General features: G+C 48.5%; 1 protein-coding gene across 1 annotated transcript in view; it reads left to right on the top strand.

Annotated features, from left to right (window-relative positions):
• The window catches only part of VAV3 (vav guanine nucleotide exchange factor 3), a 169,210-nt gene that overhangs the window by 8,386 nt on the left and 134,623 nt on the right, over nucleotides 1-26,201 (top strand). The window contains exon 2 of the mRNA XM_008147095.3: nucleotides 16,875-16,991. Coding sequence (XP_008145317.2) covers nucleotides 16,875-16,991 — 117 coding nt within the window. The remainder of the gene's footprint in view (nucleotides 1-16,874; nucleotides 16,992-26,201) is intronic.

Below are 26,201 nucleotides of genomic sequence, written 5' to 3'. Positions count from 1 at the left end.
AACATCTGAAATAACAAAACCCGATTTCACTTACTATCTGGTCTGATTATCTAGTTGGTGGACGATTTGCTTTTTAGTAATCTCATAGCCGCTGTGCTTTCCGTGTGGTTCTGTCTTCATGGGAGTCGGTGCATATGATGTGATTGATTAATTAAATCATCCATTTGTCTACTAAGTATTAGGTGTCATAATGGATGCTGAGGATTCAAGGGTGAATCCCGTGTTGCCTTAGTCCACACGGCATGGGTTTTACCTCCTACATGTCCTTGGAGCTGGGCAGGGAGATTTGAGTTGGAGTGAATGAGCTTGGTGGGTGTTTGATAGGTGGGAGATGCTGCTTTGGATGCATTGTTCATTTCCTAGATGGAAGGTGTGACACTAATGTCACAAAATGGCTGTGTGTGTGTGTGTGTGCGTGTGCGCGTGGCTGAAGGTATTTCTGTCCTTCCCATAGACATTTATCTAGTGCCTCCTCTGTGCAGGGCACTGGAGGCATAAAGATGAATCCTGTGAAGTTTCTGCTTTTGGGGGGTCAGGAACCAGACTTGACCTCGGAGTCCGAGTTTTGCAAGAACACAGAAAGAAAGTCAGTCAGTGGATGCTACAAGGCTGGTGCGAAAGTGCAGGCAGCTGAGTGAGCCTGATGAGACCAGGAAGGGGGCAGAGGCCGGAGTGGTTACTGGAGAGGAAGAAGGTTTGAGGAAGAACACGGGGTGGGGAGAGTGTGTGTGAGATGAAGAATGTGCAAAGACCTTCACACCTCAGCGACATCCCCAACCAGACCGTCATTCTGAGCAATGATGACATTTCCTTAATAACCCGGGTGCTGGGATATAGCCGTACCATTTGCATTTGGCAGTGAAGATGCTAAATCACTTGTCTTTGGTGGGTGCCTGGGGCATCGGAGGATGGCCTGTTCTCTTGAATAAGCAGTTAACTATCAGAACCGCTGTCCAGCTTCACATTTTAGAATCTACAGAGACGAAACTAATATTAACAGCAGCCGTGTCACATTCTCTCCTTAACCCGTGTCTCTGGGAGGACCCAAGTCTTTCATGCTCATTCTGAGCTCCAGACACCTCAGTTCCCACTTCCCCCTCACGGGGACCAATTGCTATATTCTCCTGAATCCACGATAGTCAATGGGCAAGTGCAAGATTCTGTGTCCACGTGCTCTGCCGTCAGGAAGACTCTGAAGCCACGCATTTCTTGGGTGGCTGGCTGTGCCCTGAGCTTACTAACTCTCTAGCCAACAAATGCTTTCTTCTGTTTGAAGGTCCGCTGAGACTACACTCTGGATTGTCAATAAGCAACAGGATTATTCTAGGTTCGTTTTCCCTGCCGGCACTGCGTGCACGATTAAGTGAAAGTTGCGCTAGTTGAACGATAACATCACAAGAAAATGAGCAGATGCTGTGAGCTGGCTGCAGAGGGGACAGGTGGCCGGGGCCCTGCCGGGAACTGACAGAGGTGACTCAAGAGCTTCTGGTTTCTTGGTGGATGCTCGCTCAGGCGTGCCAGTGGCCTCTGGAGACCACAAACCGGAAGCAGTAGCATCCAGCTTCTCAAAGTTTTCATGACACCGGAAAGGGACTCTAATGGACTCAGTATTCCCTTCAAGACCCAAAACTCTTTCTTGGGGATGAGAAAGCAAAAAACAAAACAAAACAAAACAACACACACAAAAAACAAAACCAAAAACAACAACAACAACAACAAAACAACCCCCTGTGCATTTCCCACCAGGGCCAGCTCACTTTTGCAAGTGCAGAACTGCATTGCGCTCACCCAGAAGCAGGGTCCCTCCTCGCCCTAAACTCACTCATTCAGCCAGCATTTATTGAAACACCACATCCAAAGCTCTGGCCAGGTCCTGAGGCGTAACGCAGGACTCGGGCCATCAGAGCAGTGTGCGGTGGAGGCTGACCTCCTCACACTTCTCCGTGCTGCCTGTGGAAGAACTTCTAAGTGAAAGTCCTGGAGGGGACTCGGCCTCTTCCCCGTCTTCTCTCAGACCTCTCTGCTTGCCCAGCGGGGGGTGGTGGTCTGGTCTCCTTCTTAAGGGAGGCCCTGCAGAGCGGGTTCGTCTTCAAGGAGGAGATTTACAGCTGATGGTTTGTTTGTTTACTTGTTTTGCTGGAGTGAGAGCCTGCATCCTCGAAGCTACATTTGCTAATATATATTAGCTTTTATCAATAAGAAGTTCCCACTTTCATCTGACTCCTGTATGTATTGTACCCATTGCTCATTGGGTTTCTCCATCAGTAGGAAAGGGGAGTGTTTATTACGTTGACCTTGAGGGGCTGTGAAGCATCTGCGGCCTAGCCCACAGGCCAGAGGCTTAACCAGGCACAGTCGTTTGTGCTGCTGTCTAGGCCTGAGCAAGTGCAGGGTGCGCCGGTCCTGGCTGGGCCTCGTGGGAGGGCAGAGGCGCTGATAATTTGGGGTTTGTGGGTTCAGCTTGGACAGGTGTTGTAGGTGAGGCCGAGGGAGGTTGGCCCTCTTCAGTCATTTGTGGAGGAATAGCAATTGCTGCTTTGACTGTGTTTTAGCCAAAGCTGCAGGCCAGGACTTCAGACTGCAAAGTCACAAAGATTTAAGGATCTTGTGTGTGGTTCTTCCTTTAAATCGTGAGAATGAGGCCACGGTAGGGAATGAAAAATTGGCTTCACCACATTCAGTTAATTTCAGTCCAGGCCGAAGGAAGGCCCTGGAGGGACTGACCTCCTGTGATTTTGTAGTTTATCTAAGATTTTAATAGAACACCCATCACAGGACCCACCTCCATGGACCCACTCTGAGCAGACGGGAGACAGCTCCCTCTCTGCAGGTGGGTGGGCCTCTGGACTGGGCTGAGCTCCGCACAGCCCCGGGGACAGAGGCACGACTCATTCTCCGGCTGGGTGTCCTCCACACTGAACGTGAGTGATGTCTGCTCTGGATTTGTTGACTATATCAGTTCCGCCCATTGGGTCATTGAACTGGGACCGCCTACCGAAGAGTTGTAGGTTTAAAAACTATTTCCTTCTTCAATGACAACTTCCATTCAGTAGTATTTTGTGTTTGCTTCAGGTGAAGAGTTGTAGATTTTCTTAATAAGCCAATAAAAGGGAACGCAACTGTCCCGGCCAGTGTGGCTCAGTGGTTGAGCATTAGCCTATGAACCAGGAGATCACGGTTCAGTTCTCCATCCCCAGTGTGGGGTGTGCAGGCGGCAGCCAATCAGTGATTCTCTCTCATCATTGATGTTTCCATCTCTCCCTGCTTCCTTCCTCTCTGAAATCAGTACATACATATATTTTTTAACAAAGGGAATGCGGCCGTCCTCACCTTAAGCTGTATTCCCGGGTGGGGATAGGCAGCTCCCATGAGCCAGTGAAATAAATGATTGCAAACCCAAACACGAAGGTGATGGTTACCAAGGTCTGAGCCCCAAACCCGCTGATTAAGGAGAAACCACAGTGGTTGGAAACTTTGCCAGAGGGGACGGGCCTGGCACTGCCGGGAACTGACAGAGGTGACTCAAGAGCTTCTGGTTTCTTGGTCTTATCCGAAAAGGAGCAGGGTTAGAAGAGGATGAAGTAAGCTAGGGCAAAGGTTGACACATCTGATGAGAGAAATGAAGGGGAAAATGAGCTCAGGCCAGAATAGAGAGAGATAGAGAGGCAGGGAGCTCCCCTCCAGCGGTCCTGATAAGAGAGGGTCAGGGGCCCGGAGGAAAGGAGTGTGACGGTCTGAAAGGCTTCATAAGGATCCAGAAAGATTGCTCCTTGGAAGATTCAGCCTGAAGCAGGAAGAGCTGGAAATTGGTTTTGCGTAGCTCAGGGCTGAGTGTGGGTTGTGCCGTGCCTGAAGGTTTTTGCTATTCCAGGTTGAAACGCAACTGACTTGTCTTTCCACTGTGGAACCCAGCCAGGGCTTCTGTGTGCCCTGTGGGGACACCTTCTTCCAGCACGGAGAAGCCTTCTCCCGTCCCGCCGGGCTGTGGCCCTGGGAGGTAGCAGTTCTAGCTGGGCACAGAACACTAGCATTTGAGAGGGAGAGCCCTGAGTTTATTGGGGTGAGCTTGGTTAATAAGATGATACAGGTTTCAGGGGGACAGTTCTATAATACATCATGTATATATTGTATTGTCAGATCACAAAAGGTCTTGTTCAGGATTTTGGACGCCACCCCCAAGTCACCATGGACTATATTTGAAAAATGCTGTTCAGTTGAGGCCTCCCTATACCTGAGTAGGTGTTACAGTGATGCCCACGTTGTATGAAAGCCTCATCCTGAGTCTTTTCGAATTTTATGAGGATGTTGGATCTTCCTCTGAAAACCTTAGGATGAGTGTTCAGAGCTTTTTGGCCAGTCGATCATTATATACTTTCTTTGTTAAAAAAATATTTTATTGATTTTGTTACAGAGAGGAAGGGAAAGGGATAGAGTTAGAAACATCGATGAGAGAGAAACATCGATCAGCTGCCTCTTGCACACCCCCCACTGGGGATGTGCCCGCAACCAAGGTACATGCCCTTGACCGGAATCGAATCTGGGACCTTTCAGTCTGCAGGCTGACGCTCTATCCACTGAGCCAAACCGGTCAGGGCCATTATATACTGTCTTAGGCTTTTGTGTGGACATGGTGGTCAGGAGGTAAACAGTTGTAGGCGTTCCCTACTCACTCGGCATTCAACATACATTTCATGAGTGCTTTCTGTGTAAATGGTGGAGGACACCATCCGTGTCAGTCTAAGCATGACATACGTGGTCCTTGTCCCCGAGAAGCCATTGAAGTCCAGCAGGAAGGAAGTGACATATAGCTGTGTAGTCACTCCCCACATTCCTTGTGCAAAGGCCGGAGCGCTCCCCAGTCGGCATGGAGGGACCCAGTTAGTCACACGCCGGTTTCATCCAGGCCTCCAAAAGGAGGAACACCTCCAGGGTGGTGGTGGTGTTTTTTTTATTTTTTATTTTTGGTAAATAATCACATATATTTTGTGGTATCCGTTTTTCAAATCTCCAGACACTGTGATTGTGTGGTCACATGCCCACTATTTATTGAAATAGAATTGTAGTGTGAGTGGTGGAGCTCTCTGTGGAGGGGAAGGAGAATGGTGTGTACAGACTCTGTGTCACCCTCGCCTGGCAGCCTTTGCCCGCCTGCTTGTGAGGTGTGACCATCAGAGCTGTCCCCATGGCCCTCCAGTTTTGTGTGACGGGCAGCGTTCAGAAGGCAGCGAGAGGGATGCCCTCTTGGCGTCCCTGCCTTTTAATGAATGACTGTGTACAAAGTCGCAAGATAGTTGGGGAGGGAACGCACTGGGAGGAGGTGTGTCTATTCTGGGTGGTTAGAGGGGCGGTGCCAGCCCAGATTCCATCCTGGCAAGGCAGCGCAGGGAAGCTTGCTCCCAAGGCGTCCCTGCTCTCCCACCCATTGCTTTGGCATCCTCAGCAGCCCTTGGCCCTCTCACGCCCAGCATTCTTCTTCAACTTGAAATTCAGGCTCCGTGCAGAAAGCCACAGCCAGGCTTGTGGCTCCTCCAGGAGGTGGGCTGTGACTCATTCATGACTCACGTGACCAGCTTCGGTTTCCTCCCAGTCAGTTCAGCAAATGAATGAAAGAATCAAAAGCCCAAAATGCAGAGTAAAGCTAAAGAAAAGGAGGATAGTGATTTGTGCACTATCTGCTGTTTCTCTAGATTGTCCTATTTTTTTTTTTTTAAATCTGGCAGTGGTTCTCAACCTTTCTAATGCCACGACCCTTTAATACAGTTCCTCATGTTGTGATGACCCCCAACCATAAAATTATTTTCGTGGCTACTTCATAACTGTAATTTTGCTACTGTTAACGAATCGTCTTTTTGTAATGCGAGATCACATCAGATTAATGTCGCGACCCACAGGTTGAGAACCGCTAGCAGGGTCGCCTAAGACCATCGGAAAACACAGATATTTACATTACGATTCATAACAGTAGCAAAATTACAGTTATGAAGCAGCAACGAACATAATTTTATGGTTGGGGTCACCACAACATGAGGAGCTGTATTAAAGGGTTGCGGCATTAGAAAGGTTGAGAAGCACTGCTCTAGACCATGACATCAGTAGGCCATGTTTTCTTTCTCCTTGTCATTGTAAATGTTATTCCTTCTAACCCATCCTTTTATACCTTTCCCTCTGGATTTGTTGGTTAACTTCCAGGTGTTTATTATATGGGGGTAAAGAATGGCAAACTATTCCACTCTGTTCTGAGGGTTTTGGTGCAGATTCACGTTTTCCATGATTATTTCTTAGCAGCTAAAGAACTTAGGATTCTGAGCTAAGTAGAGGTGTATCTATTTTTTGTCCTAGAGATGAAATCTGAGAAAGTCTGGAGTTGTGCAATGCTTATATCTGGCCATTTCAGAAGATAACTTCAGAGAGTTTGCTCTTACAAGTTTTAAAGGATATTCATATTTTTAAAATGAAGTACACCATAGAGTTCTTACAGTTCCAAGATAAGCATATAAGGCCCTTTGAAAATTTCCTTGAGTAAATCCAAGTTTTTCTTGGATTGGGATGAAGAAATAGAGCCTTCTGAGTATGGTCGTAATGATAATGTCAAAAGCCATTTTGTACTCTCTGTCCAAACAAGCTGCCCTGAGACCTGTGGTCGCGCTCGCAGATTTTAATCGGATCGCTCTTGCGAGCCCAGCTCCACTAGGGCCAAAGAAGGAAATGGAACACGTGCCCTCTTACTTAGGACTGTGGGGACATTGCTTTATCTACAGACAGTGTGCTTTATTTTTTTCCACAGTGTTTCAAGCAACAAGATTCAAATTTTATGTTTCAATTAAAATTTAAAGCATTTGCAAATACAATGGCAGGAAATGGGCAGAGGAGCCTTCACTTTTTTCTCCCTCTAATCTCTGAACTTGGAAGTGAGCTAATGCATGTGAATCGATTCTGAGGACATTTGTACCCAGAATTTGACATGAACATATTTTAAGGAGAAGCGGGTCCAGGATACCCAAAACTCCTCCCAGTTGAACCCTATTACAAATGCAGGATGTTTATTTAAAAAAATTTTTCCAATCACAGTTTACATTTCATATTAGTTTGTATTAGTTTCAGGCATACAGCATCGTGACTAGACAATCATATACTTTACAAAGTGGTCCACCCCTGAGATTTCAAGTACCCACCTGGCAACAGGATGCTTATTTTCAAAAGCCATCAAATGCAAACCAGAAGAGAAAGGTCACGTACAATCTCGCCTGCTCCAGATCACCCTGGTTTCCTCTCTGGGTAAAACAGGAAAGCAGAAAGCACTGTCAGTGTTTCAGCAGGAAGAGGGTTAAGTGGGGAATGACACAGGGAGTGGGTATTGGAAATACCTGATACATGACTGTTGGGAGACCAGGAAGAGCCGGAATCACAGGAAGCCACCACCTAGGAGCTCAGCGACCTGCAGCCCCAAAGCGGATGATTGCCAAGCCTGTGTGTCACCCGCAGCTGCGCACACAGCCTGACATTCGCCCCCACTTCTGTCTGCCACCGTTGGGGGAGAACGCTGCTCCTCCCTTCTAGCCGTCTGGTCCACGCAGCCCACACCGAAAGCCCGCCGGCACGGAATCTGGGGAATGGAGTTCCCGGGCTCCCAGCCCCTGGGAAAAGTTGAAAGAGAGGCATGATAGTGAGGACTCGGCCAGGAAGTTGTCATGGAGACGGGGGGATCCAGGGGGGCTGGGCACGAGCCCTTTTCATTTTGTTTTGTTTTTTTTAATATATTTTATTGATTTTTCACAGAGAGAAAGGGAGAGGGATAGAGAGCTAGAAACATCGATGAGAGAGATACATCGACCAGCTGCCTCCTGCACACCTCCTACTGGGGATGTGCCCACAACCAATGTACATGCCTTTGACCGGAATTGAACCTGGGACCCTTCAGTCCGCAGACCAACGCTCTAACCACTGAGCCAAACCGGTTTCGGCCCCTTTTCATTTTGGAGTTCAGCCCCAAATCGTGCATTTATACGTGAACATCCACTAATGCTTCATTCATGTTCAATAACATTTTCGAGAGATAAGGAGCGTGGTGTGGTTGGCGAAGAGCAAAATTAAATGGAAGAGCGCTGTGAGATTGAAGATTATGTCTGTAATGTTATAGTCTTCGTACTGTGTTTAAAGCAACAGCAAAAATAAAACTGCTAATGAAATCAGATTGCAGTCTCATATCTCAGCAACTTACTTAAAGCGACGTGACCTCAGGCCAGAGGCTTAGGTTCCCTTATCTGTAAAATGAGGAAGATGTTATCTTTCTCCACCCTGACTATCTGCTTGGGGAACCCGACGTAAAGCACGTGGTACGCCCTCACTCAACAAATGCGAACCAAGTAGTTCTAGACTTCTGGTTCTGATGTTGCTGGCACTCGCTGCATTCCCTGAGGGGGGCGGGTGGTGTGCAGTGTTCTGCCTGGTGCTAGACCGGGGAAGTGGACCAGGGTTGCTCTCCTCCTGCCCCAAAGAGGTGGGGATGGACCGAGACTCTTGGAGTGGCGGCTCTAGCGTGGGATTCTCCACTTGGTTGGGCGATAATGACAGCTTTCTGCTTTATGAATTGCACTTGAAGTCTGAACTCACGCAAGTGCCTGAGGAATGGTAATTAGAGAGCATGAAACCAGGATTTTCTCACCGTGCATTTCCTGAGAAGTACGTTGATGTTGTGCCCTCCCGGCTTCGGCTAGAGGAAGCGGCCCTGAGCCCTGTGCGTGATGAGAGGGTGTGGAGACCCACACGGCCTGTTATTTGCTCATTTGAGTGCTGGGAAGAGACAAAAGTATTGTTTAAGCTGTGGAGGGGAAGAAAAAAAATCACACAGCATCCTTCAAGAAGGTTGACGCATAATTAATACCTATGGACAATGAACAGTGTCTCTCTGTCACAGTAATGGAATAAGAACTTATTTTTTAACCGCAGAAGAATTGAGCTAGGCTTTACCTGAGGAAGTTGCTACAGTTGATTGCGTTAGGAGGGACCTCCGATGTTTCAGGCAGTTTTTTGTTTAAGTAGCATGAGCCACAGAAGCAGCCCCGGTGAGGTTTGAATAGGTTGATAGGCCGGCCCAGTGGTAGAAGGCAATGTTGATAGTTTCCTTTCGGTTTTTAGGGCTTACTTTTTTTTTTTTTTTTTAGGTTTATTTAGACGGGGTGAGGCCTCTGGCTTGTCATGCAGCCTTTGCTAGATACTAGGTTTTGTACAAATAAGAAACCCAAAAGGTGTTTCTTATGTATACAGTTAAGGGGATATCTAGGATGGTTTTCATTGAAATAGCAATTTTAAATTTAATTATAATAATTTCTATAATAATCACTGAGACTCGCCTTAGGAATGTAGTGAGAAGTACTTGTAAGCAGTTCCTGGGATTATAGACAACATGCCATGTATTTGGGTCTTTCTGTCTATATGTCTGTCTGTCTTTCTTCTTCCCTTCCTTTCCCTTCTCCCCCTCTCTTCTTCCCTTCCTTCCTTCCTCCCTCCCTCCCTCCCCCTCTTCCTCCCTCCCCCCTTCCCTCCCTCCCTCCCTCCCTCCCTCCCTCCCTCCCTCCCTCCCTCCCTCCCTCCCTCCTTCCCTCCCTCCCTCCCTCCCTCCCTCCGTCCGTCATTAAAAACAAACTAACAAAAGAAATTCCTTGAGAGTCCTGAGCCAGGTGCTCAGCATGGTGGCCTCAGTCGTTGACAAGACCTTCCCAGTGGTAGAGCTCCCTTGGACATGTGCCATGTGCCCTGTGCCCTGTGCCCTGTGCCCTGTGCCGCTGGCCATTTCCAGCAGCAAGAAGCGAGGCCTCAGGAAGCAGCCTGTGGTGAGAAGCTCTCACTCCGTCGTGGCTTGTGGCCACCATAACAAGCCTCTGCATTTCTGGAAGTGGCTGCGATGGCCTGTGATCATATCCATTCTTAAAGGGTATTAGTAAGTGGCTGCAAGGTCCCTTCCCGGCCTTTCTGGGCATCATTAGTGCTTCTCCTGGGAATGGGCACTTCATCAGAGGTGCTAAGACTTCAGGAATCAGAATACGATGAGCAACTTAAAAAAAATTTTTTTTATTGATTTTTTTTTTTTTAAACAGAGAGGGAAGGAGAGGGAGAGCGAGAGAGAAACATTGATGTGAGAGGGAAACATCGATCGACTGCCTCCCACACACCCCCTACCAGGGATTGAGCTGTAAACCTGGGCATGTGCCCGAACCGGCAACTTTTTGGTGCATGGGATGACGCCCAGCCAAATGAGCCACGGGGGCTAGATATGATGAGAAACTTCTGATCTGGGAATTTTCCTTTTATGACATAGGAGCGATCCTTAGGTGATCTCAGCATCCCAGTGGCACTTTTGTCTTCAGTAAGCTCTTGACTTGTATATGAAGCAGCTTCTACAACACGAGTTTCTGTCTAGTGCTTACGTGGGTGGCCATGCTTGACTTTGACTATATTTGTTAGGTTTTGGATTCTTTAACCTTTCCTTACTAGAAGGCAAAAAAGCAAGCAAGCAAACAAACAAAAAAGAAAAAAAAAAGGCAATACTTTTTTTTTCTTTTTTAAAGAAGTGGCTTCATTTTATTAAGAAGATTATAGATTTTATATCTTAGAAAGCAGTATTAAAAACCAGCAGCAAAACTTTAGTATTTGAAATGAAATATGAATAAGTTATTTCTTAAAATCAATAACTTTGATTTAACTGAGAAACCAATGTGCTTTATAAATATGCCTTTGAAAGTAGTTTCCATATCATCGTGGTGAGTATATTGGCTCAGTGGATTGCAATCTGAGTGCAAAGTATGCAGTTTCATTTATAAAAAGTATTCTGGAATTTTCCTTTGAAATGTCAGAGGCCGTTAGTAGCATCTCGGTGAACAGTTTTGGGCCTACTGTATGAAAGGCACTTAGGTAGGGACTGGGAGCATTGTTGTTGGAGAGCTATTTCAGTCCAGTTAGAGGTATGCCCAAGGCTTTATCTAGAAAGAACATATAAGTATACGGTAGCATATGCCAGTGGTTACCTGTATGCAGGTTGGAGGCTAGAGAATAGGACGAGGGCCCTGATTTGGGGTAGGAACGCTTCATTGAGAAAGTGGTGTATGACGTGAGGGCGGAGCTGAGACACGTGGTGAGGAGGAGGGTTCTAGGTAAGGCTGGCATGTCAGGTTGTGCCATACACAGGGCACTGCATTCCAGGGGTCTCATTCCCATCCCCAAATCGATGTAATTTATTCTTCCTGAATGTGAAGCAAACATGATGCAATCCTCTTTAGACAAGTGGTATAGAATAGATGATGAGCAAAGTCAACGTAAGGGTGGCAAGTACGTGGTAACAGTTCTGGGCCCATCTGTTACCCTGATAATGTCAAATAGTCGTGAACATCCAGTCACAGGTAGCTTTTTTATTGCTCACATGAGCAACTTAGCTCGGAAACTAGGTCACACCTTGGGAGACCACACTCTGTTCAGCCTGCTGGCCTTGGCCTTGAGGTTGGAATCATGGACAACAGAGGTATTCAAATCTCTGCTTAAATTTAGCAACTGTGATTTCCTCCCCATTTCACCACTGGGCCCAATAACAGCAAAACAAGTCACCCAACATTTAATTTTAAAATTACAGTTGATGCACAATATTAGGTTATTTCAGGCACACAACCCCGTGATTAAACATTTACATAACTTAGGAAGCGATCACCCCGATAAATCTAGTACCCACCTGATAACATTCATAGTTATTACAATATTATTGGCTATATTCCCTGTGCTGGACTTTACATCCTGGGGACTATTCTGTAACTACCAAACTGTATTTCTTAATTCCTTCATCTTTTTCACCCATTCATCTCCCCAACCACCCTCCCCTCTGGCAGCCATCAAAAGGTTCTCTGTACCTATGAATCTAAAAACCCTAGCATTTTTGTTTCAAGTTGTTAGTTCTAGACAATTTCATGGTTGTTTGGAAAAAAAAAAAAATACAGCCCTAGCCAGTTTGGCTCAGTGGATAGAGTGTTGGCCTTCGGACTGAAGAACCCCTGGTTTGATTCTGGTCAAGGGCACATGCCTGGGTTGTGGGCTCAATCCCCAGTAGGGGGCGTGCAGGAGGCAGCCAATCAATGATTCTCCCATCATTGATGTTTCTATCTCTCCCTCTCTCCCCCTTCCTCTCTAAAATAAAATAAAAAAAATGTATATATACATATATATGTTTTTTAAAGAATACAGATAAGTTGAAGGAAAAAGGTTTTACTTTTAATTTCCTTCTTAAATACCCATAGCTATTTACCTGTTGGGCATGGCACAACTTCCCTCATCACTCACACACCGGCACCCCCACTTCTGGTTCTGCATTGATGGACTGCTGGACTGCCTTCTAATCACAGCAGCTGTTGCACACCAGCTTCACAGAGACAGGTCGTGGAAGGAACACCGTGCGATCTACTGTTGGAACTTGGCACTGATCTGAACCAGTGGTTTGTGTCGCGTCTGACGGGTGTGGAGTATTTCTGTGATTTTCTTGAAAATCTGAACTATCTTACAGTGCCCCTGGGTGTTTGCTCTGGTGTTCCAGGGCACATTGGTGCGTAATTTGGGAACCACACCGTAATCTCACGTCTCGTAGATCATGGGAGAGAGACTGGAGTGACTTGCCTCCTGGTCTGGGTAGTGACACAGGTCAGTTGTCAGATGCCACGGCTGGGTGCCTTGTCACAGCACCCGTGTTTATAGCTGCATTTCCTCTGCTTGTCTGACTTCTATTTACACCATCATCTTTACTGAGTCCAGCATCCTGCATTTTATAGCCAGTTGTTGGGTTTTGTGTGCAAGTGGGTGACGCAGTTATTACCGAGGCTCCGGTGTGAAGCTGATGCTTTACATAAACCGTGTTTACCTAAAGCATCCAGGGCCAGGGGTACTCGGACAGCATGCCGGAGCGAGTCAAGAACGTGTGGACTATTTTCCTGGGAGCTGAGTCACACAGCAACATAAAGAGTGTGTGGAAGTGACAAGTCGGTCAGTCCACAGAGGCCAGCAAGTCCCTGCCGTGATGTCGGGACCTGTGTTCCCTGAGACATTAGAGAGCAGTGAGGCCGACCTTATCCACATCAGCCTTTCTGTTGCAAGTGGTAGATGCCGAAGCCAAGGGCGGAGCGGCTGGTTCCTCTGATAGAATCGGCCCATGTCACTGGCCCCTGCAATCTGGGTGCAGCCTGGTGCTCAGACTTGGGTTTCTAAGTACCATTTGCAGGCAAATGGAGACAGACCTGCTTGGAGAAATGGCTGATTCCAGAACCAGAGCAGAGGAACGGGGAGGTGGGCCTGGGACAGCTTGGTGGCAGGAAATAGAGTCATGTCCAAAGGACACCGGAAGTAGTTTGAAGGCACGCCCGGTGGTCAAATTTGGGAGAGTCTGAACATCGAATAGAAGGATGGCAATTGATAATTACACAAGGAAAAAGTGTATGGAGGAGTAGAGGGGCGGAGAAAGAATGATAGAACTAGAAAAAGCGCTGTTTTGCAGCCCCAAATGGAATAATGGAGGCAAGAATTATCAACGAATGCTGTAAATCCAGATGAAAAGTAATTGGGAAATAGGACAGCCACATGGTTCCAAATTCGCACCCCAGGTGTTTTTGTTTTGTTTTGTTTTTGCTTTTTACGGATATAAAGGGGGACATGGACCTTTACAACAGAGAGATGTGGCAGTATCCATCTGAACCAAGCGATCAAGCTTGGCATCAATAATAACGGGCTAGCATAGCATTCCGTGTGCTCTGATGAGATGAAAGAGGAAGTTCACAGTATGAGAGTATTTCTGCTAAAAAGTATTAAACTTGTGTCTAGACTTAGCTTTTGGCTCACAAGGGATGGACGAACAGATTTTAATAATAAGGCTGAAAAAGGACGTCGATTCAGGGTGATCACATTTGAGGAATGCCTGGAAAAGCGAGAGTGTACGAGTGACCTTTTCCAAACCCAGCGAGTATTTGTGGGATGCAGTAGCATCGAACTAGTTACGGGGCGAGTCAGGTGAAGACTGGCTCTGGACAGACAGGAAGGCCTGTTTTAGAGTCCTCGCTCCTATGCCTGCCACAATGGCTGCATTTCAATGAACTGTATGTATTTTGCTTTCAGCGGGAAGCCCTGCTTTCTGAACTAAGGGCCGGAGCACTGGGTGGAAGTCACGGTAGTCTTTCCCACACAGGGGACGTCTGACTTGGGCGAGGACTCCAGGAGGGGCAGGGGCAATTATGTTTTGCTCCTGGGTGAGCGATGAGTCGGGCACTTAATTATGTCAAAAGAGCAGTTGCAGAAGCCGCAAGAGAGTCATTATTGTCCGTCTTGGCTGAATGCAAGGCTTTTAATCTGTGAGAAGTGCTTCTGTGCGGAAGGGCTCCATGCAGAGCCACGCCGTGTCCTCAAGGTCCCCCCTGGATGTTTCAGATGAAAGCCGTCCCTGCATCTGCCATGGCTGCTGCCTGCGGGGCTTCAAAGGCTGATGTGTCCCCTGTGGCCCCAGCCCCCGGCAGCCTCTCCGTGGCTGATGCGTCCCCTGTGGCCCCAGCCCCCTGTGGCCTCTCCGTGGCCCCAGCCCCTGGCAGCCTCTCCGTGGCTGATGCGTCCCCTGTGGCCCCAGCCCCCTGCGGCCTCTCCGTGGCTGATGCTTCCCCTGTGGCCCTAGCCCCCTGCGGCCTCTCAGCATCTGCGAGGGGTTCCTGTTGAAGGGGACACATCTGGGTCTGAGTTAAGCCCATGGAAAGGTCTGAATGTTTCAAGCGGAGAGGAAGTAAAATGTGCCTCTTGAGAATTCAAGAACAAACCAAGATGAGACACAAAACAACCAAATAAAACGTCGGCGCTTAAAGAAAAGAAGCCGCGGATGCAGTCGTTAGCTCAGGGGCCTCTCTTACATTCTGGAGGTGAATAATACTATGTCACGTGCTCCGTGGTAGGTGATATTTCCAAACAGGATGCATTCACGCTGAGGGGGTGCACTTGGCTGAGGTGGGTCAGGTGTTTGGGACAATGCAGTGCAGGGAGTTCTGTTGGTGTTCGCAGCTGTCCGTGGCACCTGCCTGCCCTCAGAGCCCAGGGGTGTTGAGCCGAGTGGGCTCTTGGCCAGGGTCAGCTTTTCCACTTGACAATTCAAGGACCCCATTGGGGTGACTATCCCTCTCTCTTGTATGACTAACTTTCCCCTCTCTACGTGATTCCCATCAAAATAGGGACTTGCTGGAGCAGCTCCGTTGTTTTTGAAAAGTCTTTCTCATCCTCTCTCTCTTTCTCTCTCTGACTACCTCCTCAATCCCCTGTTTCCTTTTGCAGCAAAATTCGAGAGTCTGTATTTTATCTTCACCTTTTCTCTTCCCATTGTCTCCTGGACCTGCTGCCTTCCGCCGCTCCTCCCCACCCCCACGTGGCACCTGCTTTTGTCTCGGTGGACCCGGGGCCTTCACCCTGCCCGGCTCCGTGCACAGCGCCGGGCCCAAATCTTATTTGACCACCAGCGGCTGCTGACCCATTCATCACCTCTTCCTAGCAACACGCTCTTTCCTTGGCTTCAGGGCAGACTTTTCTCCTTTCTCCCTGGTCGCTCAGCTCACCGTGGTGGGTCCCTTCTCGTCTCCTGGCCTCCTAAGCTTACCTGGCCCCAGGCCCTCTCCTCTCTGCCTCCTCCCAGCTATGTCAGACGACATCATGGTGAAAACCACGGCTGTGTACACTCTGTGTGTGGGGTGCACACCTGTACCCCGTACTCCAGACTCGTCTATCCAGTGGCCTGCTGCCCACGTCCTAAGGGATGGCGAACGGGCATCTCAACTCGAACGCAGCCAAATGTAACGCCCGTCTCCCCCTGGTCCTCTCTCACCCGGGTCATTGCAATAGCCTCCTATCAGGTGTGCCCGTCTCCATCCTTGCTCAAGCCCCTTCTACCCTACATGCAAAACAGCCTGAAAGACCCTTTAAACATATCAGAGCGCATCCCTCCTCTGCTCCAAGGCCTCCCGTCTCAGTCGGAGCACAAACCTGTTCAACAGGGCCCTTCATCCTCCATCCCATTTCCCTGCTCACCTTCCCCCGCTCTGCTGGTCACGCAGCTGCTCGGCTGTGTCGCCCCCTTCCTCAGACACCCTCAGTCACTGCCGCCGTGGGGCCGGGCCCGGGGTGGAGGCTGCACTAGGCAGGAGGCGCTGTCCTGGATTCTCCGTGCCTGCGCCTCCCCACCTTCAGGTCCCTGCTTACCTGTCCTCTCTCTCTGACACCTTCCTTCTCTAACCATCCCATTGAAGCGCCCCACCACCCTGATCAGCCCTCCCAAATCCTCCTCCTGGCTTTATTCCTATTATTTTTATTTAATATATTTTCATTGATTTCAGAGAGGAAGGGAGAGGGGAGAGAGAGAGAAGCATCCGTGATGAGAGAGAATCATCAATCGGCTGCCTCCTGCAAGCCCCCTACTGGGGATCAAGCCACAATCCGGGCGTGTGCCCTTGACCTGGAATTGAACCCTGACCTCCTGGTTCATAGGTTGACACTCAACCACTGAGCTACGTGGGCTGGGCCTGGCTTTATTTTTTCTATTGCACTTATCACCACATGAAAAGAAAAATACTAATGTTTTTGTTGCCGAGTTTGTTCTGGTCTGTCTTCGTAGAACATGAGTTTCACGAGGACAGACATCTCGTCTGCCTGGGTCACAGCACGTCCCCTGTGCCCAGGAGGGTGGCTGCTTGGTAAGTCCTGCTGCAGGGGTCCCTGAGCAGCAGCCTCAGAGACCGAGGGCTTCCTCCCGGTCGCTTTTACGGCATCCGGTGTGACCGAGGACCCGCAGCGTGGGCATTCACGACATACTAACAGCTCTTTCCGTCCCTCAGTTTCTCTGTTTGAAGAACATACGGACCTTCCTCACGGCCTGTTGCGAGACGTTTGGAATGAGGAAGAGCGAGCTCTTCGAGGCCTTTGACCTGTTTGATGTCCGGGACTTTGGAAAGGTAATGCTGCATTTTATTTTCTCATGTATTTTCTTTTTTTTAAATTGGAGAACCTTTAATCAAATACTTGTTTCTTGTTGAAATAGGACATGTGACTTAAGTGGCTTATACATCTCAATTATATAGTTAAATTTCACATTGGTGGCTTAACCGGTATATATAGATCAGTAGGAATGGTCTCAATGACATTAGAACTGTTGCCTATTTCAAGCAGTGTAAGAGGAACCTTTCGTGCAGAGGTAAATAACTGTTTTTCATCCTTTATAGCTGGGTGGGCCCTCATTCTGAGGACCAGTCTTGTTTCCCTCCAGTCCTCGATACACCCAAAGACTCCACATTTTTGGAAGTTGGGAATGTTCTGTTGCCCCTCTCTATTTTGACTTGGGTGGGTGACTTGGGGAGGAGGACACGGATCACTGAAGTGTTTGAGATTGTGAAATAACTCCTTTACTAATAACTATTTCCAAGGACATTTGTCACATGGCGATGTTTTAATGTTATGGTTCTCATGTGTGCCCCAAACACGTGTGTGTACTAGGTGACTGGCATCGCCCTTTCAAAAGTGATGGTCATTTATTTTGTAGTCTTTGGGCATAAAGTTAAACTTCTTACGTGTAAGAAGCCATAAAAGAGGCAATGACATGAGTCTCCATGTCCCCATCTCCCGCCTTTAGTCCTCCTGTGAGCTCTGACGCCGCACACTCCCCTCCCCCCTCCCCCCTCCCCCCCCCCCCGCCCCGCAAAGCCCCACATGCATCCCGGCAGGATGTGGGGCAACTGTGCTGGTGTCCCACTCTCTGTGTGTCTTCCTGGGACTCTGCCTGGCCTCCGGTCACAGGAAAACGCCCCAACCCACGGCTCCTCGGCTTGGCTTGTGGGTGCAGGTGGCCTCGGGGTCCTCATTGGCCAGTGCATGCCCATGGATCAGCCACCAAGACATTTCCTGTCTGTTTTTACTGCCCAGGATGAAGCGTTTGACATGTAAATCTCTTTCTTCAATTATCTGTTTGAACTCCCACTCTTGTTAGAAGTTTGATGTTTCTTCCTCGAAGTATTTTCCATCCTGAATTATTCAAGAGTCCCCAGGGTGTTTGTGGTCCACGGGGCCCTAATTAGCCTCGCTTCCAAGCACCACGCGGCCCTCCATCTTCAGCCGTGGTCTGCCATTCGGGGCCCCTGAAGATGGGTCCTGCGTGGCTCCGTGGACGGCTCTGACACCCCCAGCCTTCTGCCCCCAGCACTTCAGTTAGCCCCCATGGTGACCCGGCCGGGCCACACTCCCCCAGCTCTGTGGCGAGTTCCTTCAGGGGCTCCGAGTTGCTTTCCTGCCAGCACACTTGGGTCAGGGTCTCCTCATTATTAATCGGCTGCCTCCTGCACACCCCCTGCTGGGGATCGAGCCTGCAACCCAGACATGTGCCCTTGACTGGAATTGAACCCAGGACCCTTCAGTCCACAGGCCGATGCTCTATCCACTGAGTCAAACCGGCTAGGGCGGGGGTCTCCTCATTCGACCTCTATGGAGGTACCGACTCCCCTCTCCGATCAGCATTGGGGACCTATGATCTCCTTCTTCCCGGAAGGCCCCGGCTTTCCTGCTCATCAGCCAACTGCCAGCCTGCAGCCGCCCAGCCCACCAGGGTCCCCAGGAGACCACCCCTGTCTGCCCACAAAGGCCTCCTTCACGCTCTCCCCCTCTGAGGGGAGGGGGCTTGCCTGTATTTACATAACTGAGAGCTCTCCAGTGATTCCTCCCGGACAAAGGAAGCTTGGTCCAAGGCCTCCTTTGTGTCTATTGAGGCGGAGAAGGGGCAGCAGCCTCTGGCCTTCCCGAAGAACTGGGTGTCTGGTCGGCTGACACCATTGCGGCATCATTAGCGGGATCCTCCTTTGTTTGTGCACAGGCGACCTTCTTTAGCGGGATCCTCCTTTGTTTGTGCGCAGCGTGACCTTTTGAGGAACCTCTCCCATCTCTTTCACTGTCTTTGCTGCTATATTTCACCCGGGGAGTTAATACCAGGCAGATTTTCCCATTCGCACCGCGTCTTACAGAACCCTAGTGCCCGAGCCATGCACGGGTCATTCTTCACACTCTGGTGATTATTCAAGTTCATGTTGGGTCTGCTTTCTGGTAGTTTCTGAGCCAGTTCACAAACCCCTTCACTGTTTTCGAACCTTAATACAGTTGAAAACTTCTAGAAGGGCATTGCCCAAGGAACCCCATTGTCTCGAGAAATATGAATAGGTAGCCTGGGAAAAAACATCCTTGTTCACATGAGTTGGGTAAACCTGCAGGCTTTGTCCTCCCTCTGTGGGATGGGTATGGCACACTAAAAGCACTGATAAGTCCTGCTTATGAGACTGAAGCAATGTGGTTGCAAACTATGCAGCCCTTTCCCAGAGCAGCGGCAAGAGGGGCCCAGAGTGAGCTCTCATCAGGGTTGGATGTGACCTGTGAAAGGTAAGGAGAGAAACAAGAGGAAGGAATGGAGCAGGTGCAACTTCGCGCGTTTCCCCCCCCCCCCTTTAAATGAATATAAGGAAAACCTAATGGCATTTACACTCACTTTCTGTAGGTATATTTTGCATCCCAGTCAGTATTTTATGTTTCATTTTTTTTCAAAGGTTTTTACTATATTTGTCCATTCGTAATTTTCCCTGTATTTCATTTTTGGTGTTTTTGGCACTTGCTGATGATCAGGTGGAGACTTGGTGTCTCTGGAACAACTTAAAACCTTTTCTGGTGTGTGTGTGTGTGTGTGTGTGTGTGTGTGTGTGTGTGTGTATTATTTCTTTTAAGAATGGAGATATTTATTGTTTTGTACTAGGAAACTTTCTAGGAATAGGTTTCTGTATTTTCGAGGTTACGCCAAATAGATGCTGCTTAGTACACACGTTCTTCTTCCATCTCAGCTGTGTTCAGAGACCCTCAGCCCTGTCCTCGTCCTTTTAGTGCAGTGTATCCAGGGCACATACATATGGAGTTCACGGAGTCTAATCTGCTGTCCGTCAGTGGTGAATGTGATGGTTGGGAAGTCCCCAGCGGGCTTGGTTAACTCCATTAGGTGGCGTTACAGTAGCCCATGACATGTCTGTCCAACAGCGGTGATGCAAACCCTCGGCCTTCAGGCCTTCAACTGTTGTGCGTGTGTATTTCCTATCAACGGGCGCCTGTGGAAAAGGAGGGTGGTATTTTCCGTGTTTGCTCTCCCTGTTATCTTTTGAATGGCTTATGCACATCTGTAGGGCCCCGGGAGCCCTGGCACTTGCCCAGGGGGCAGAATGGAGGGGGTGGGGCAGGACTGGATGCTGCACTCCTGCGCAGGGGCAGCAGGAAGCCGGCCTCAGGAGCATTCTGAGCACCAAGCAGCTGCAGGAAACAGTTCTTGGCAGCGGCTGCAGCGGTGGGTCAGCCATGCACGCTTCCTCCGGAGAGACGCCAGCTTCTGAGTCACTTGTTTTCTCCCTGCAGCACCCGTGTCTTCGGAGGATTGCAGTGGAGACATTGGGTTGATTCTGGACCTTCCTCCGGTTAGACGGCCTCCGGGGCATGACAGGTCCCGCCGAATCAGCGTGTCTGAGGAGTAAAGGTGTCAGGACCAGCTGGTGGGTGGGGCCGTCAAAATCATTAGGTTAGAACCGTGGTCGGCAAACTGCGTCTCGCGAGTCACATGCGGCTCTTTGGCCCCTTGAGTGTGGCTCTTCCACAAAATACTACGGCCTGGGCGAGTCTATTTTGAAGAAGTGGCGTTAGAAGAAGTTTAAGTTTAAAAAATTTGGCTCTCAAAAGACATTTCAATCGTTGTCCTATTGATATTTGGCTCTGCTGACTAATGAGTTTGCCGACCACTGGGTTGGAATGAATGGGTGGCATTGACATCTTCCAGGTGTTCTCCTGGGAACTGTGTGCACCCAGCTTCACACGGAATGTGCTGTGTGACCCCAGGCATCTGCTTTCCCTTGCTGGCCTCCTCCTGTGCTCCTGTGCTTCTGTGCAAAGGAGCTGAGGGGGGATGCTTGCTGCTTCTGAGTGGGCAGGTGCCTTACACATCGTTTCCGCTCTGTAGCTGCCTCTCATAAGGCGTCTCAGAATGTCACCCTGGAGTGGTTGTATTATGAGATGGCAGGGTAGAGTCCACCGCTGTCACCGGTCAAGTCTAGGTTATGTTTTTTTTGGTGTTTATCCTCACCAGAGGATATTTTTCCATTAATTTCTTTAGAGAGAGTGGAAGGGAGGGGAGAGAGAGAGAGAGAAACATCGATGTGAGGGAGACACATCGATTGGTTGCCTCCCACATGTGCCCTGATCAGGCCTGCAGATTGAGCCTGCAACCGAGGTACGTGCCCTTGACTGGATTCGAACCCGGGACACTTCAGTCCACAGGCTGACGCTCCATCCACTGAGCACCTGGCCAGGGCAATCTAGTCAAGTTTTGCAGACGATTGATAGCACTGGGTGTGGGTTGGGTAAAGTCACAAAAATGCACTGATGGCCAGATCCAGGTCGGAATGAACTCTGCGTCTGCCCCTGATGTCTATGGAGCGTAACGTCGCTTTAGCGAAATCACTGCTGACCGTTTCCTAGTAGCCTTTAGGTTTTTGGGAGGAAGCAGCGGAAAAACCTGAACTTATTGACTGTCAGATGGTAAAGTACAATTTCTTAGAGAGCTAATAAAGTACAATTTCATGGCATTGTAGATAGTGAAACTACTATAAAAGGGAGACGGTATTCATGAGCGTTGCTTTTTTCAAAAATTTTGTTTTCACTTGGAATTTGGTCAGTAGACTTCCCCAAGATTTTCATAAGTAAGGAGACATTTTGGTAGATAAATAAGCAATCAAGCGCACACATCATCTTTTCTACGCTGTTCTGGGCTCACAGTTGGACTCCCTCCCATAGTACTTGAAAGATTCTGAGTGATGGCACAGAATTTTCCTCTGTAGCAACAGTTCCAATTAGTGGATGGTGAATTATTTAGAAAATCATCACTAATCTATTTTTCTACCCACCGACCCTGGAGCAGCATAGAATTAATTCATAACTCTTCTCTGGGACAATCCCTCGAACACATGAGGATCGTTACCATGCTCCGCTAAGTCTCTTCTTAAATCTTCCCGTTTTGTTTATAACCTGCCCAAATCTGGGAGTAACTTGAAATATCTTATCAGGACAGCACATATAACACAAGCCGTTAAAGATGACGGCATTTCAAGCTGAGGAAGAGGTTAGAAGCTAAATGGAGGAAGAGGCACTGCCATCATACCCACTCGTCTGAGGATGAAATGTATCGCCCAGCTGTCCTGAAGAGTCAAGGGAAAAACATAATCCAGAAAGCGAGCTTTTGAATTAGCCGTAAAGCCTTTGTGTCCAGTAGAATTTGTACAGAACAAAGTAAGAAGTCTCAGAATGAAAAAAAAAATTACAGAAATAAACCTACAGGAATATAGAAAGACTACTATTCAAAATAGTTGTGCACATTAGACATTGGCTTTATCGGCCATTGTTATATGCATATACTTTGCTAAGAGGATTGAAGCAGATAACGTTGTACATAAGATTTCCAGCATAATGCCTGACACATGAGAAGGTGCTAGAAAAACGGGAGTTGCTAAAATATATATTTAAACATTGTTGGACAGAGGCAGTGACGTCATATAAACCCCCGGTTCCCCTTTCTTGACACGAAACCTCTCTTTTCACTGCTGTTGGCATTGCATAGTGAGCACCCCTCTGCGGTCAGGGTACGAACTGAATTTCTCTGAGGAAGCAGACAAGAGCGAGATGAAAATGTAGATAAAACAAAATGCACAAGACATTGACTACGGATGGCTCCGTAATAACCAGTAGCCTCGCCACCATTTGTGACCCATTAGAATTCTATCACATGCAGGCTGAGCCACGTGACATTGCTAATATTTGACACACTTGCAGTTTTATGCGGTTTAACCTAATACTTTGGCTCTAGATGGCTTAGGAAGAAGATAAGTAATTGTTTTAAAACGAGAAGAGCCGACAGTGTGGATGATGGAATTGATGTTTCCTGCATGCTTTTTTTTGGTGTGTGTGTGGTAAAACAAAGGAGCGTATGTTGTAGGGAGTAAGTTTTTCCTTCAACATGAAGGGGAACTTGGAAACGGCAGCGGCGCTACTTCTGCTTCTGTAACAGGAAAAGTTCTTGGAATTAGTCAGGGGACCCAGCTTTGCGTCAGAAAGAGCCCTCCAGCTCTGTCTCTCAGCATTGGTGGACCTGTCCTTTGTTAAATCATCTCTTGGCTGGTCAACCGAAAGGGAGTGTTGACTCTTTATTTGAAAATCCAAATGGTCACAAATCTGGCTCACTTTTAGCAGGCTCTGTGTTAATTAACCTAAGGTCCGTACTCATCTACCCAATTCTTTTTTTAAAAAAAAATATTTTTATTGATTTCAGAGAGGAAGGGAGAGGGAGAGAGAGAGAGAAACATCAATGATGAGAGAGAATCATTGACCGGCTGCCTCCTGCATGCCCTCTACTGGGGATCGAGCCCACAATCTGGGCATGTGCCTTTGACCCGAATCAAACCTGGGACCCTGCAGTCCACTGACGCTCTATCCACTGAGCCAAACCAGGTAGGACACATCTACCCGATTCTTTGTGAAGTTGTCATTCTATGTTGACAGATGAATACACATTAGTACTTTCTGCTTAATATTGTTATGTCGGCCTTCCCAAATTCCAATTTCCTTAAGAATAGTGAGTTGTGGCGTCAAAGATAGACAGATTTAAGTTTATTTTCTAGACTTTTCTTTTGTCTGGAAAGGGAAAAGTATCCTAAGCTAGGGATTGGGCATCAGAGGTTTGGAAAACATTGTGTGCTGCTCCCATGTCCCCCGATGGCAGCTCCCAAGGTGGTGGGTCCCAGGTTCTCTTTTCAATAGCGCATTTGGGGATTGTGCCCCCCCCCCCCCCCCGCTTTGTTTGATCCCTTCCCCCAGCGATCTTCAGGGAATGGACCCGTGGCTCCCTGGGTGTGAAGTTGCAGCTTGATGGTGAAGCTGCCCAGATGACCATGCTTATACTGGCTGGCCTCCCCTTTGCCCTCTTCCTATTACTAATACCAATAAACTGGTTAATTATGATGATAACAAAGGGAGTAAATGGAAGCAATTTCTCTGTAGTTCTCAAAATATTATATGGCACAAGCACTGTATTGATATGGCCATGCATTTTGTTGGTGGGTAAATTCCTGTTTGTTGAAATACCTTTAAAATGATACATGTTAAAAACACAACTTATTTATCATCTGCTTTGTTCCAGCTACATCCTGGCTGGCAGGAGTTCTTTTCCAGGGCCTGCTCCCTTCAGGGGCAGCATCCTGCGGGATCCCTTCTGTTTCCCTCTCACTTCCTGTGTATTTAAAGGGCCCTTACCGAGCACAAGTATAGCATGTGGGGTGACTTTTCTCTCTCTCTCTCACACATAAAGATGGAAATAGTCTCCTCCTGAGCCCAAGTCTCAAATGAATACATGCTTTCCATTTAATTGGCAAGCACAGTTAAAACGAAAGGTAACATGCAATTTATTATTGAAATGTAAGATTTGCTTTTGTTCTTTTTCTTAGTGTTTTCCTAGATAAGATGGGCTCGGGATTATAATTGAATTAAAACGGAATAGATATGGGGGAGACAATTTCAGAGAACATCCTTTCAAGGCCACGTGAGGCCGACACAGAAAGTGCATGCAGGCTGAGTGAGCCCTCCTCTCCCTCCCCTCTGCCTCCTGTCCCTGCCCCTGACTTTGGGAATGCGGAGCTGTTCAGTTTCCGGGGTGGGGGGGGTGGGGGTGGGGGGGGGAGGGCAGCTGCTTCACTCCATCCCAGCCGCACCTTGCGCCTTTTCGGCCTTTGCTGCGGTCACCATCTGGAATCCTAGGGACCTCTTCTCCTCCAAGTTCCGGAGGGGGATGCCAAGGGCGCGTTTGCCTTGACGAGTGCTTCGTTTCCTGCTGCCGGGCCATCCGAAAGGAAGGGGGTGTGATAGACTTCGTTAGATGTTCGGACGTAGCAGGCAGAGTTCACGGTGAGGAAGAAAACCCTCAACAATGGCTGATCATTCTGAGAGTTTTCTAAGTTCAAAGGAAGAAAACTTCGATAAAACTCAAAACTGAAAGGTTAAAGTCGGTGGTGGTACGCGGGGAAGGCTAAAGAGCTATTTCAGATGGTGGATAAAGAAAAATTGAATTTAGTTAAGGAAAAGGGGGTGGGGCCATTGAAAGGGAAGGGCTCCACAGCACTGAGCCAAAGGCTACTGGGCCCATGATGGCAGCAAAACATGCTCAGGAGAGTGCAACCAGGAAGGGCTCTGACGCAACGGAGGGCCCAGGCGGGGCTGCTGTGGCTCACTGGGCAGTCAGAAAAGGGGGCCTTGGACACGGGTTCAGGGGGTGAGCCCGGGACGAGCTGCCACTGCCCATTGCTCCCCTGGTTGCAAGTCTCGTGGGGTCCCTTGGAGGTTAGGGGTTATGTGCCTCTGGGGGAAGGAGAGGAGGAAGGGAATGGCTTCATCCTGAGAGTCTCCCTTTCCTGCAGGTGGAAATCTTAGGGGCGTGTCTCAACAGAAGCTTCATGAGCTTTGCAGGTGAGTTCTTTCAGGGCGTGCTGTCCCCTGATTGGTCAGTGCCAGGGCAGGGGTCATTAGTCAGTGTAGCGCAATTTACTTTCCTATGATTTTTTTTTTTAGTTGAAATATGAACATTTAAACAATGTTCATGGTTTAAATATGAACATGGAAGCATAAAACACCTTAGAAAACATAAGTCAGTTGGGAGGTCGAGAGGGGCGAGCCTCTTCGGGTGAGGCGTCAAGACACCGATTGTGTTACATCCTGTGGTTGGTCAGTGGGAAGAGTTCATAAATGAAAAGAAACTTTCTTAAGTTACTAAAGCTTTGCCTTTTAAATTCTCTCACATAAAAATTCAATTAACAGTGAAAGCCGTGAATTTGAAAATGCTGCCGGGAAGATGCGGGTGGGGGTCTGTGGGGTGCCTCTCAGATCGCCCGCAGGCTTCCTGCTGGGGTGGGGAGCTCATTCCGACCAGAGCAGCGGGCTCGGGCCACCTGCGAAGGTGGCTGCCGCGTCGGGACTCCCACTGCCCCGCGGATGCTGCGGCGGACCCCTGCCTGTGGAAGGTAGAAGCTGAAGGAGACCTGAGGCAGCTTCAGGTCTAACCTTTG

Source organism: Eptesicus fuscus, chromosome 22 (assembly GCF_027574615.1).
Source record: "Eptesicus fuscus isolate TK198812 chromosome 22, DD_ASM_mEF_20220401, whole genome shotgun sequence".
NCBI lineage: Eukaryota > Metazoa > Chordata > Mammalia > Chiroptera > Vespertilionidae > Eptesicus > Eptesicus fuscus.
This window is presented reverse-complemented; position numbering and strand designations above follow the sequence as displayed.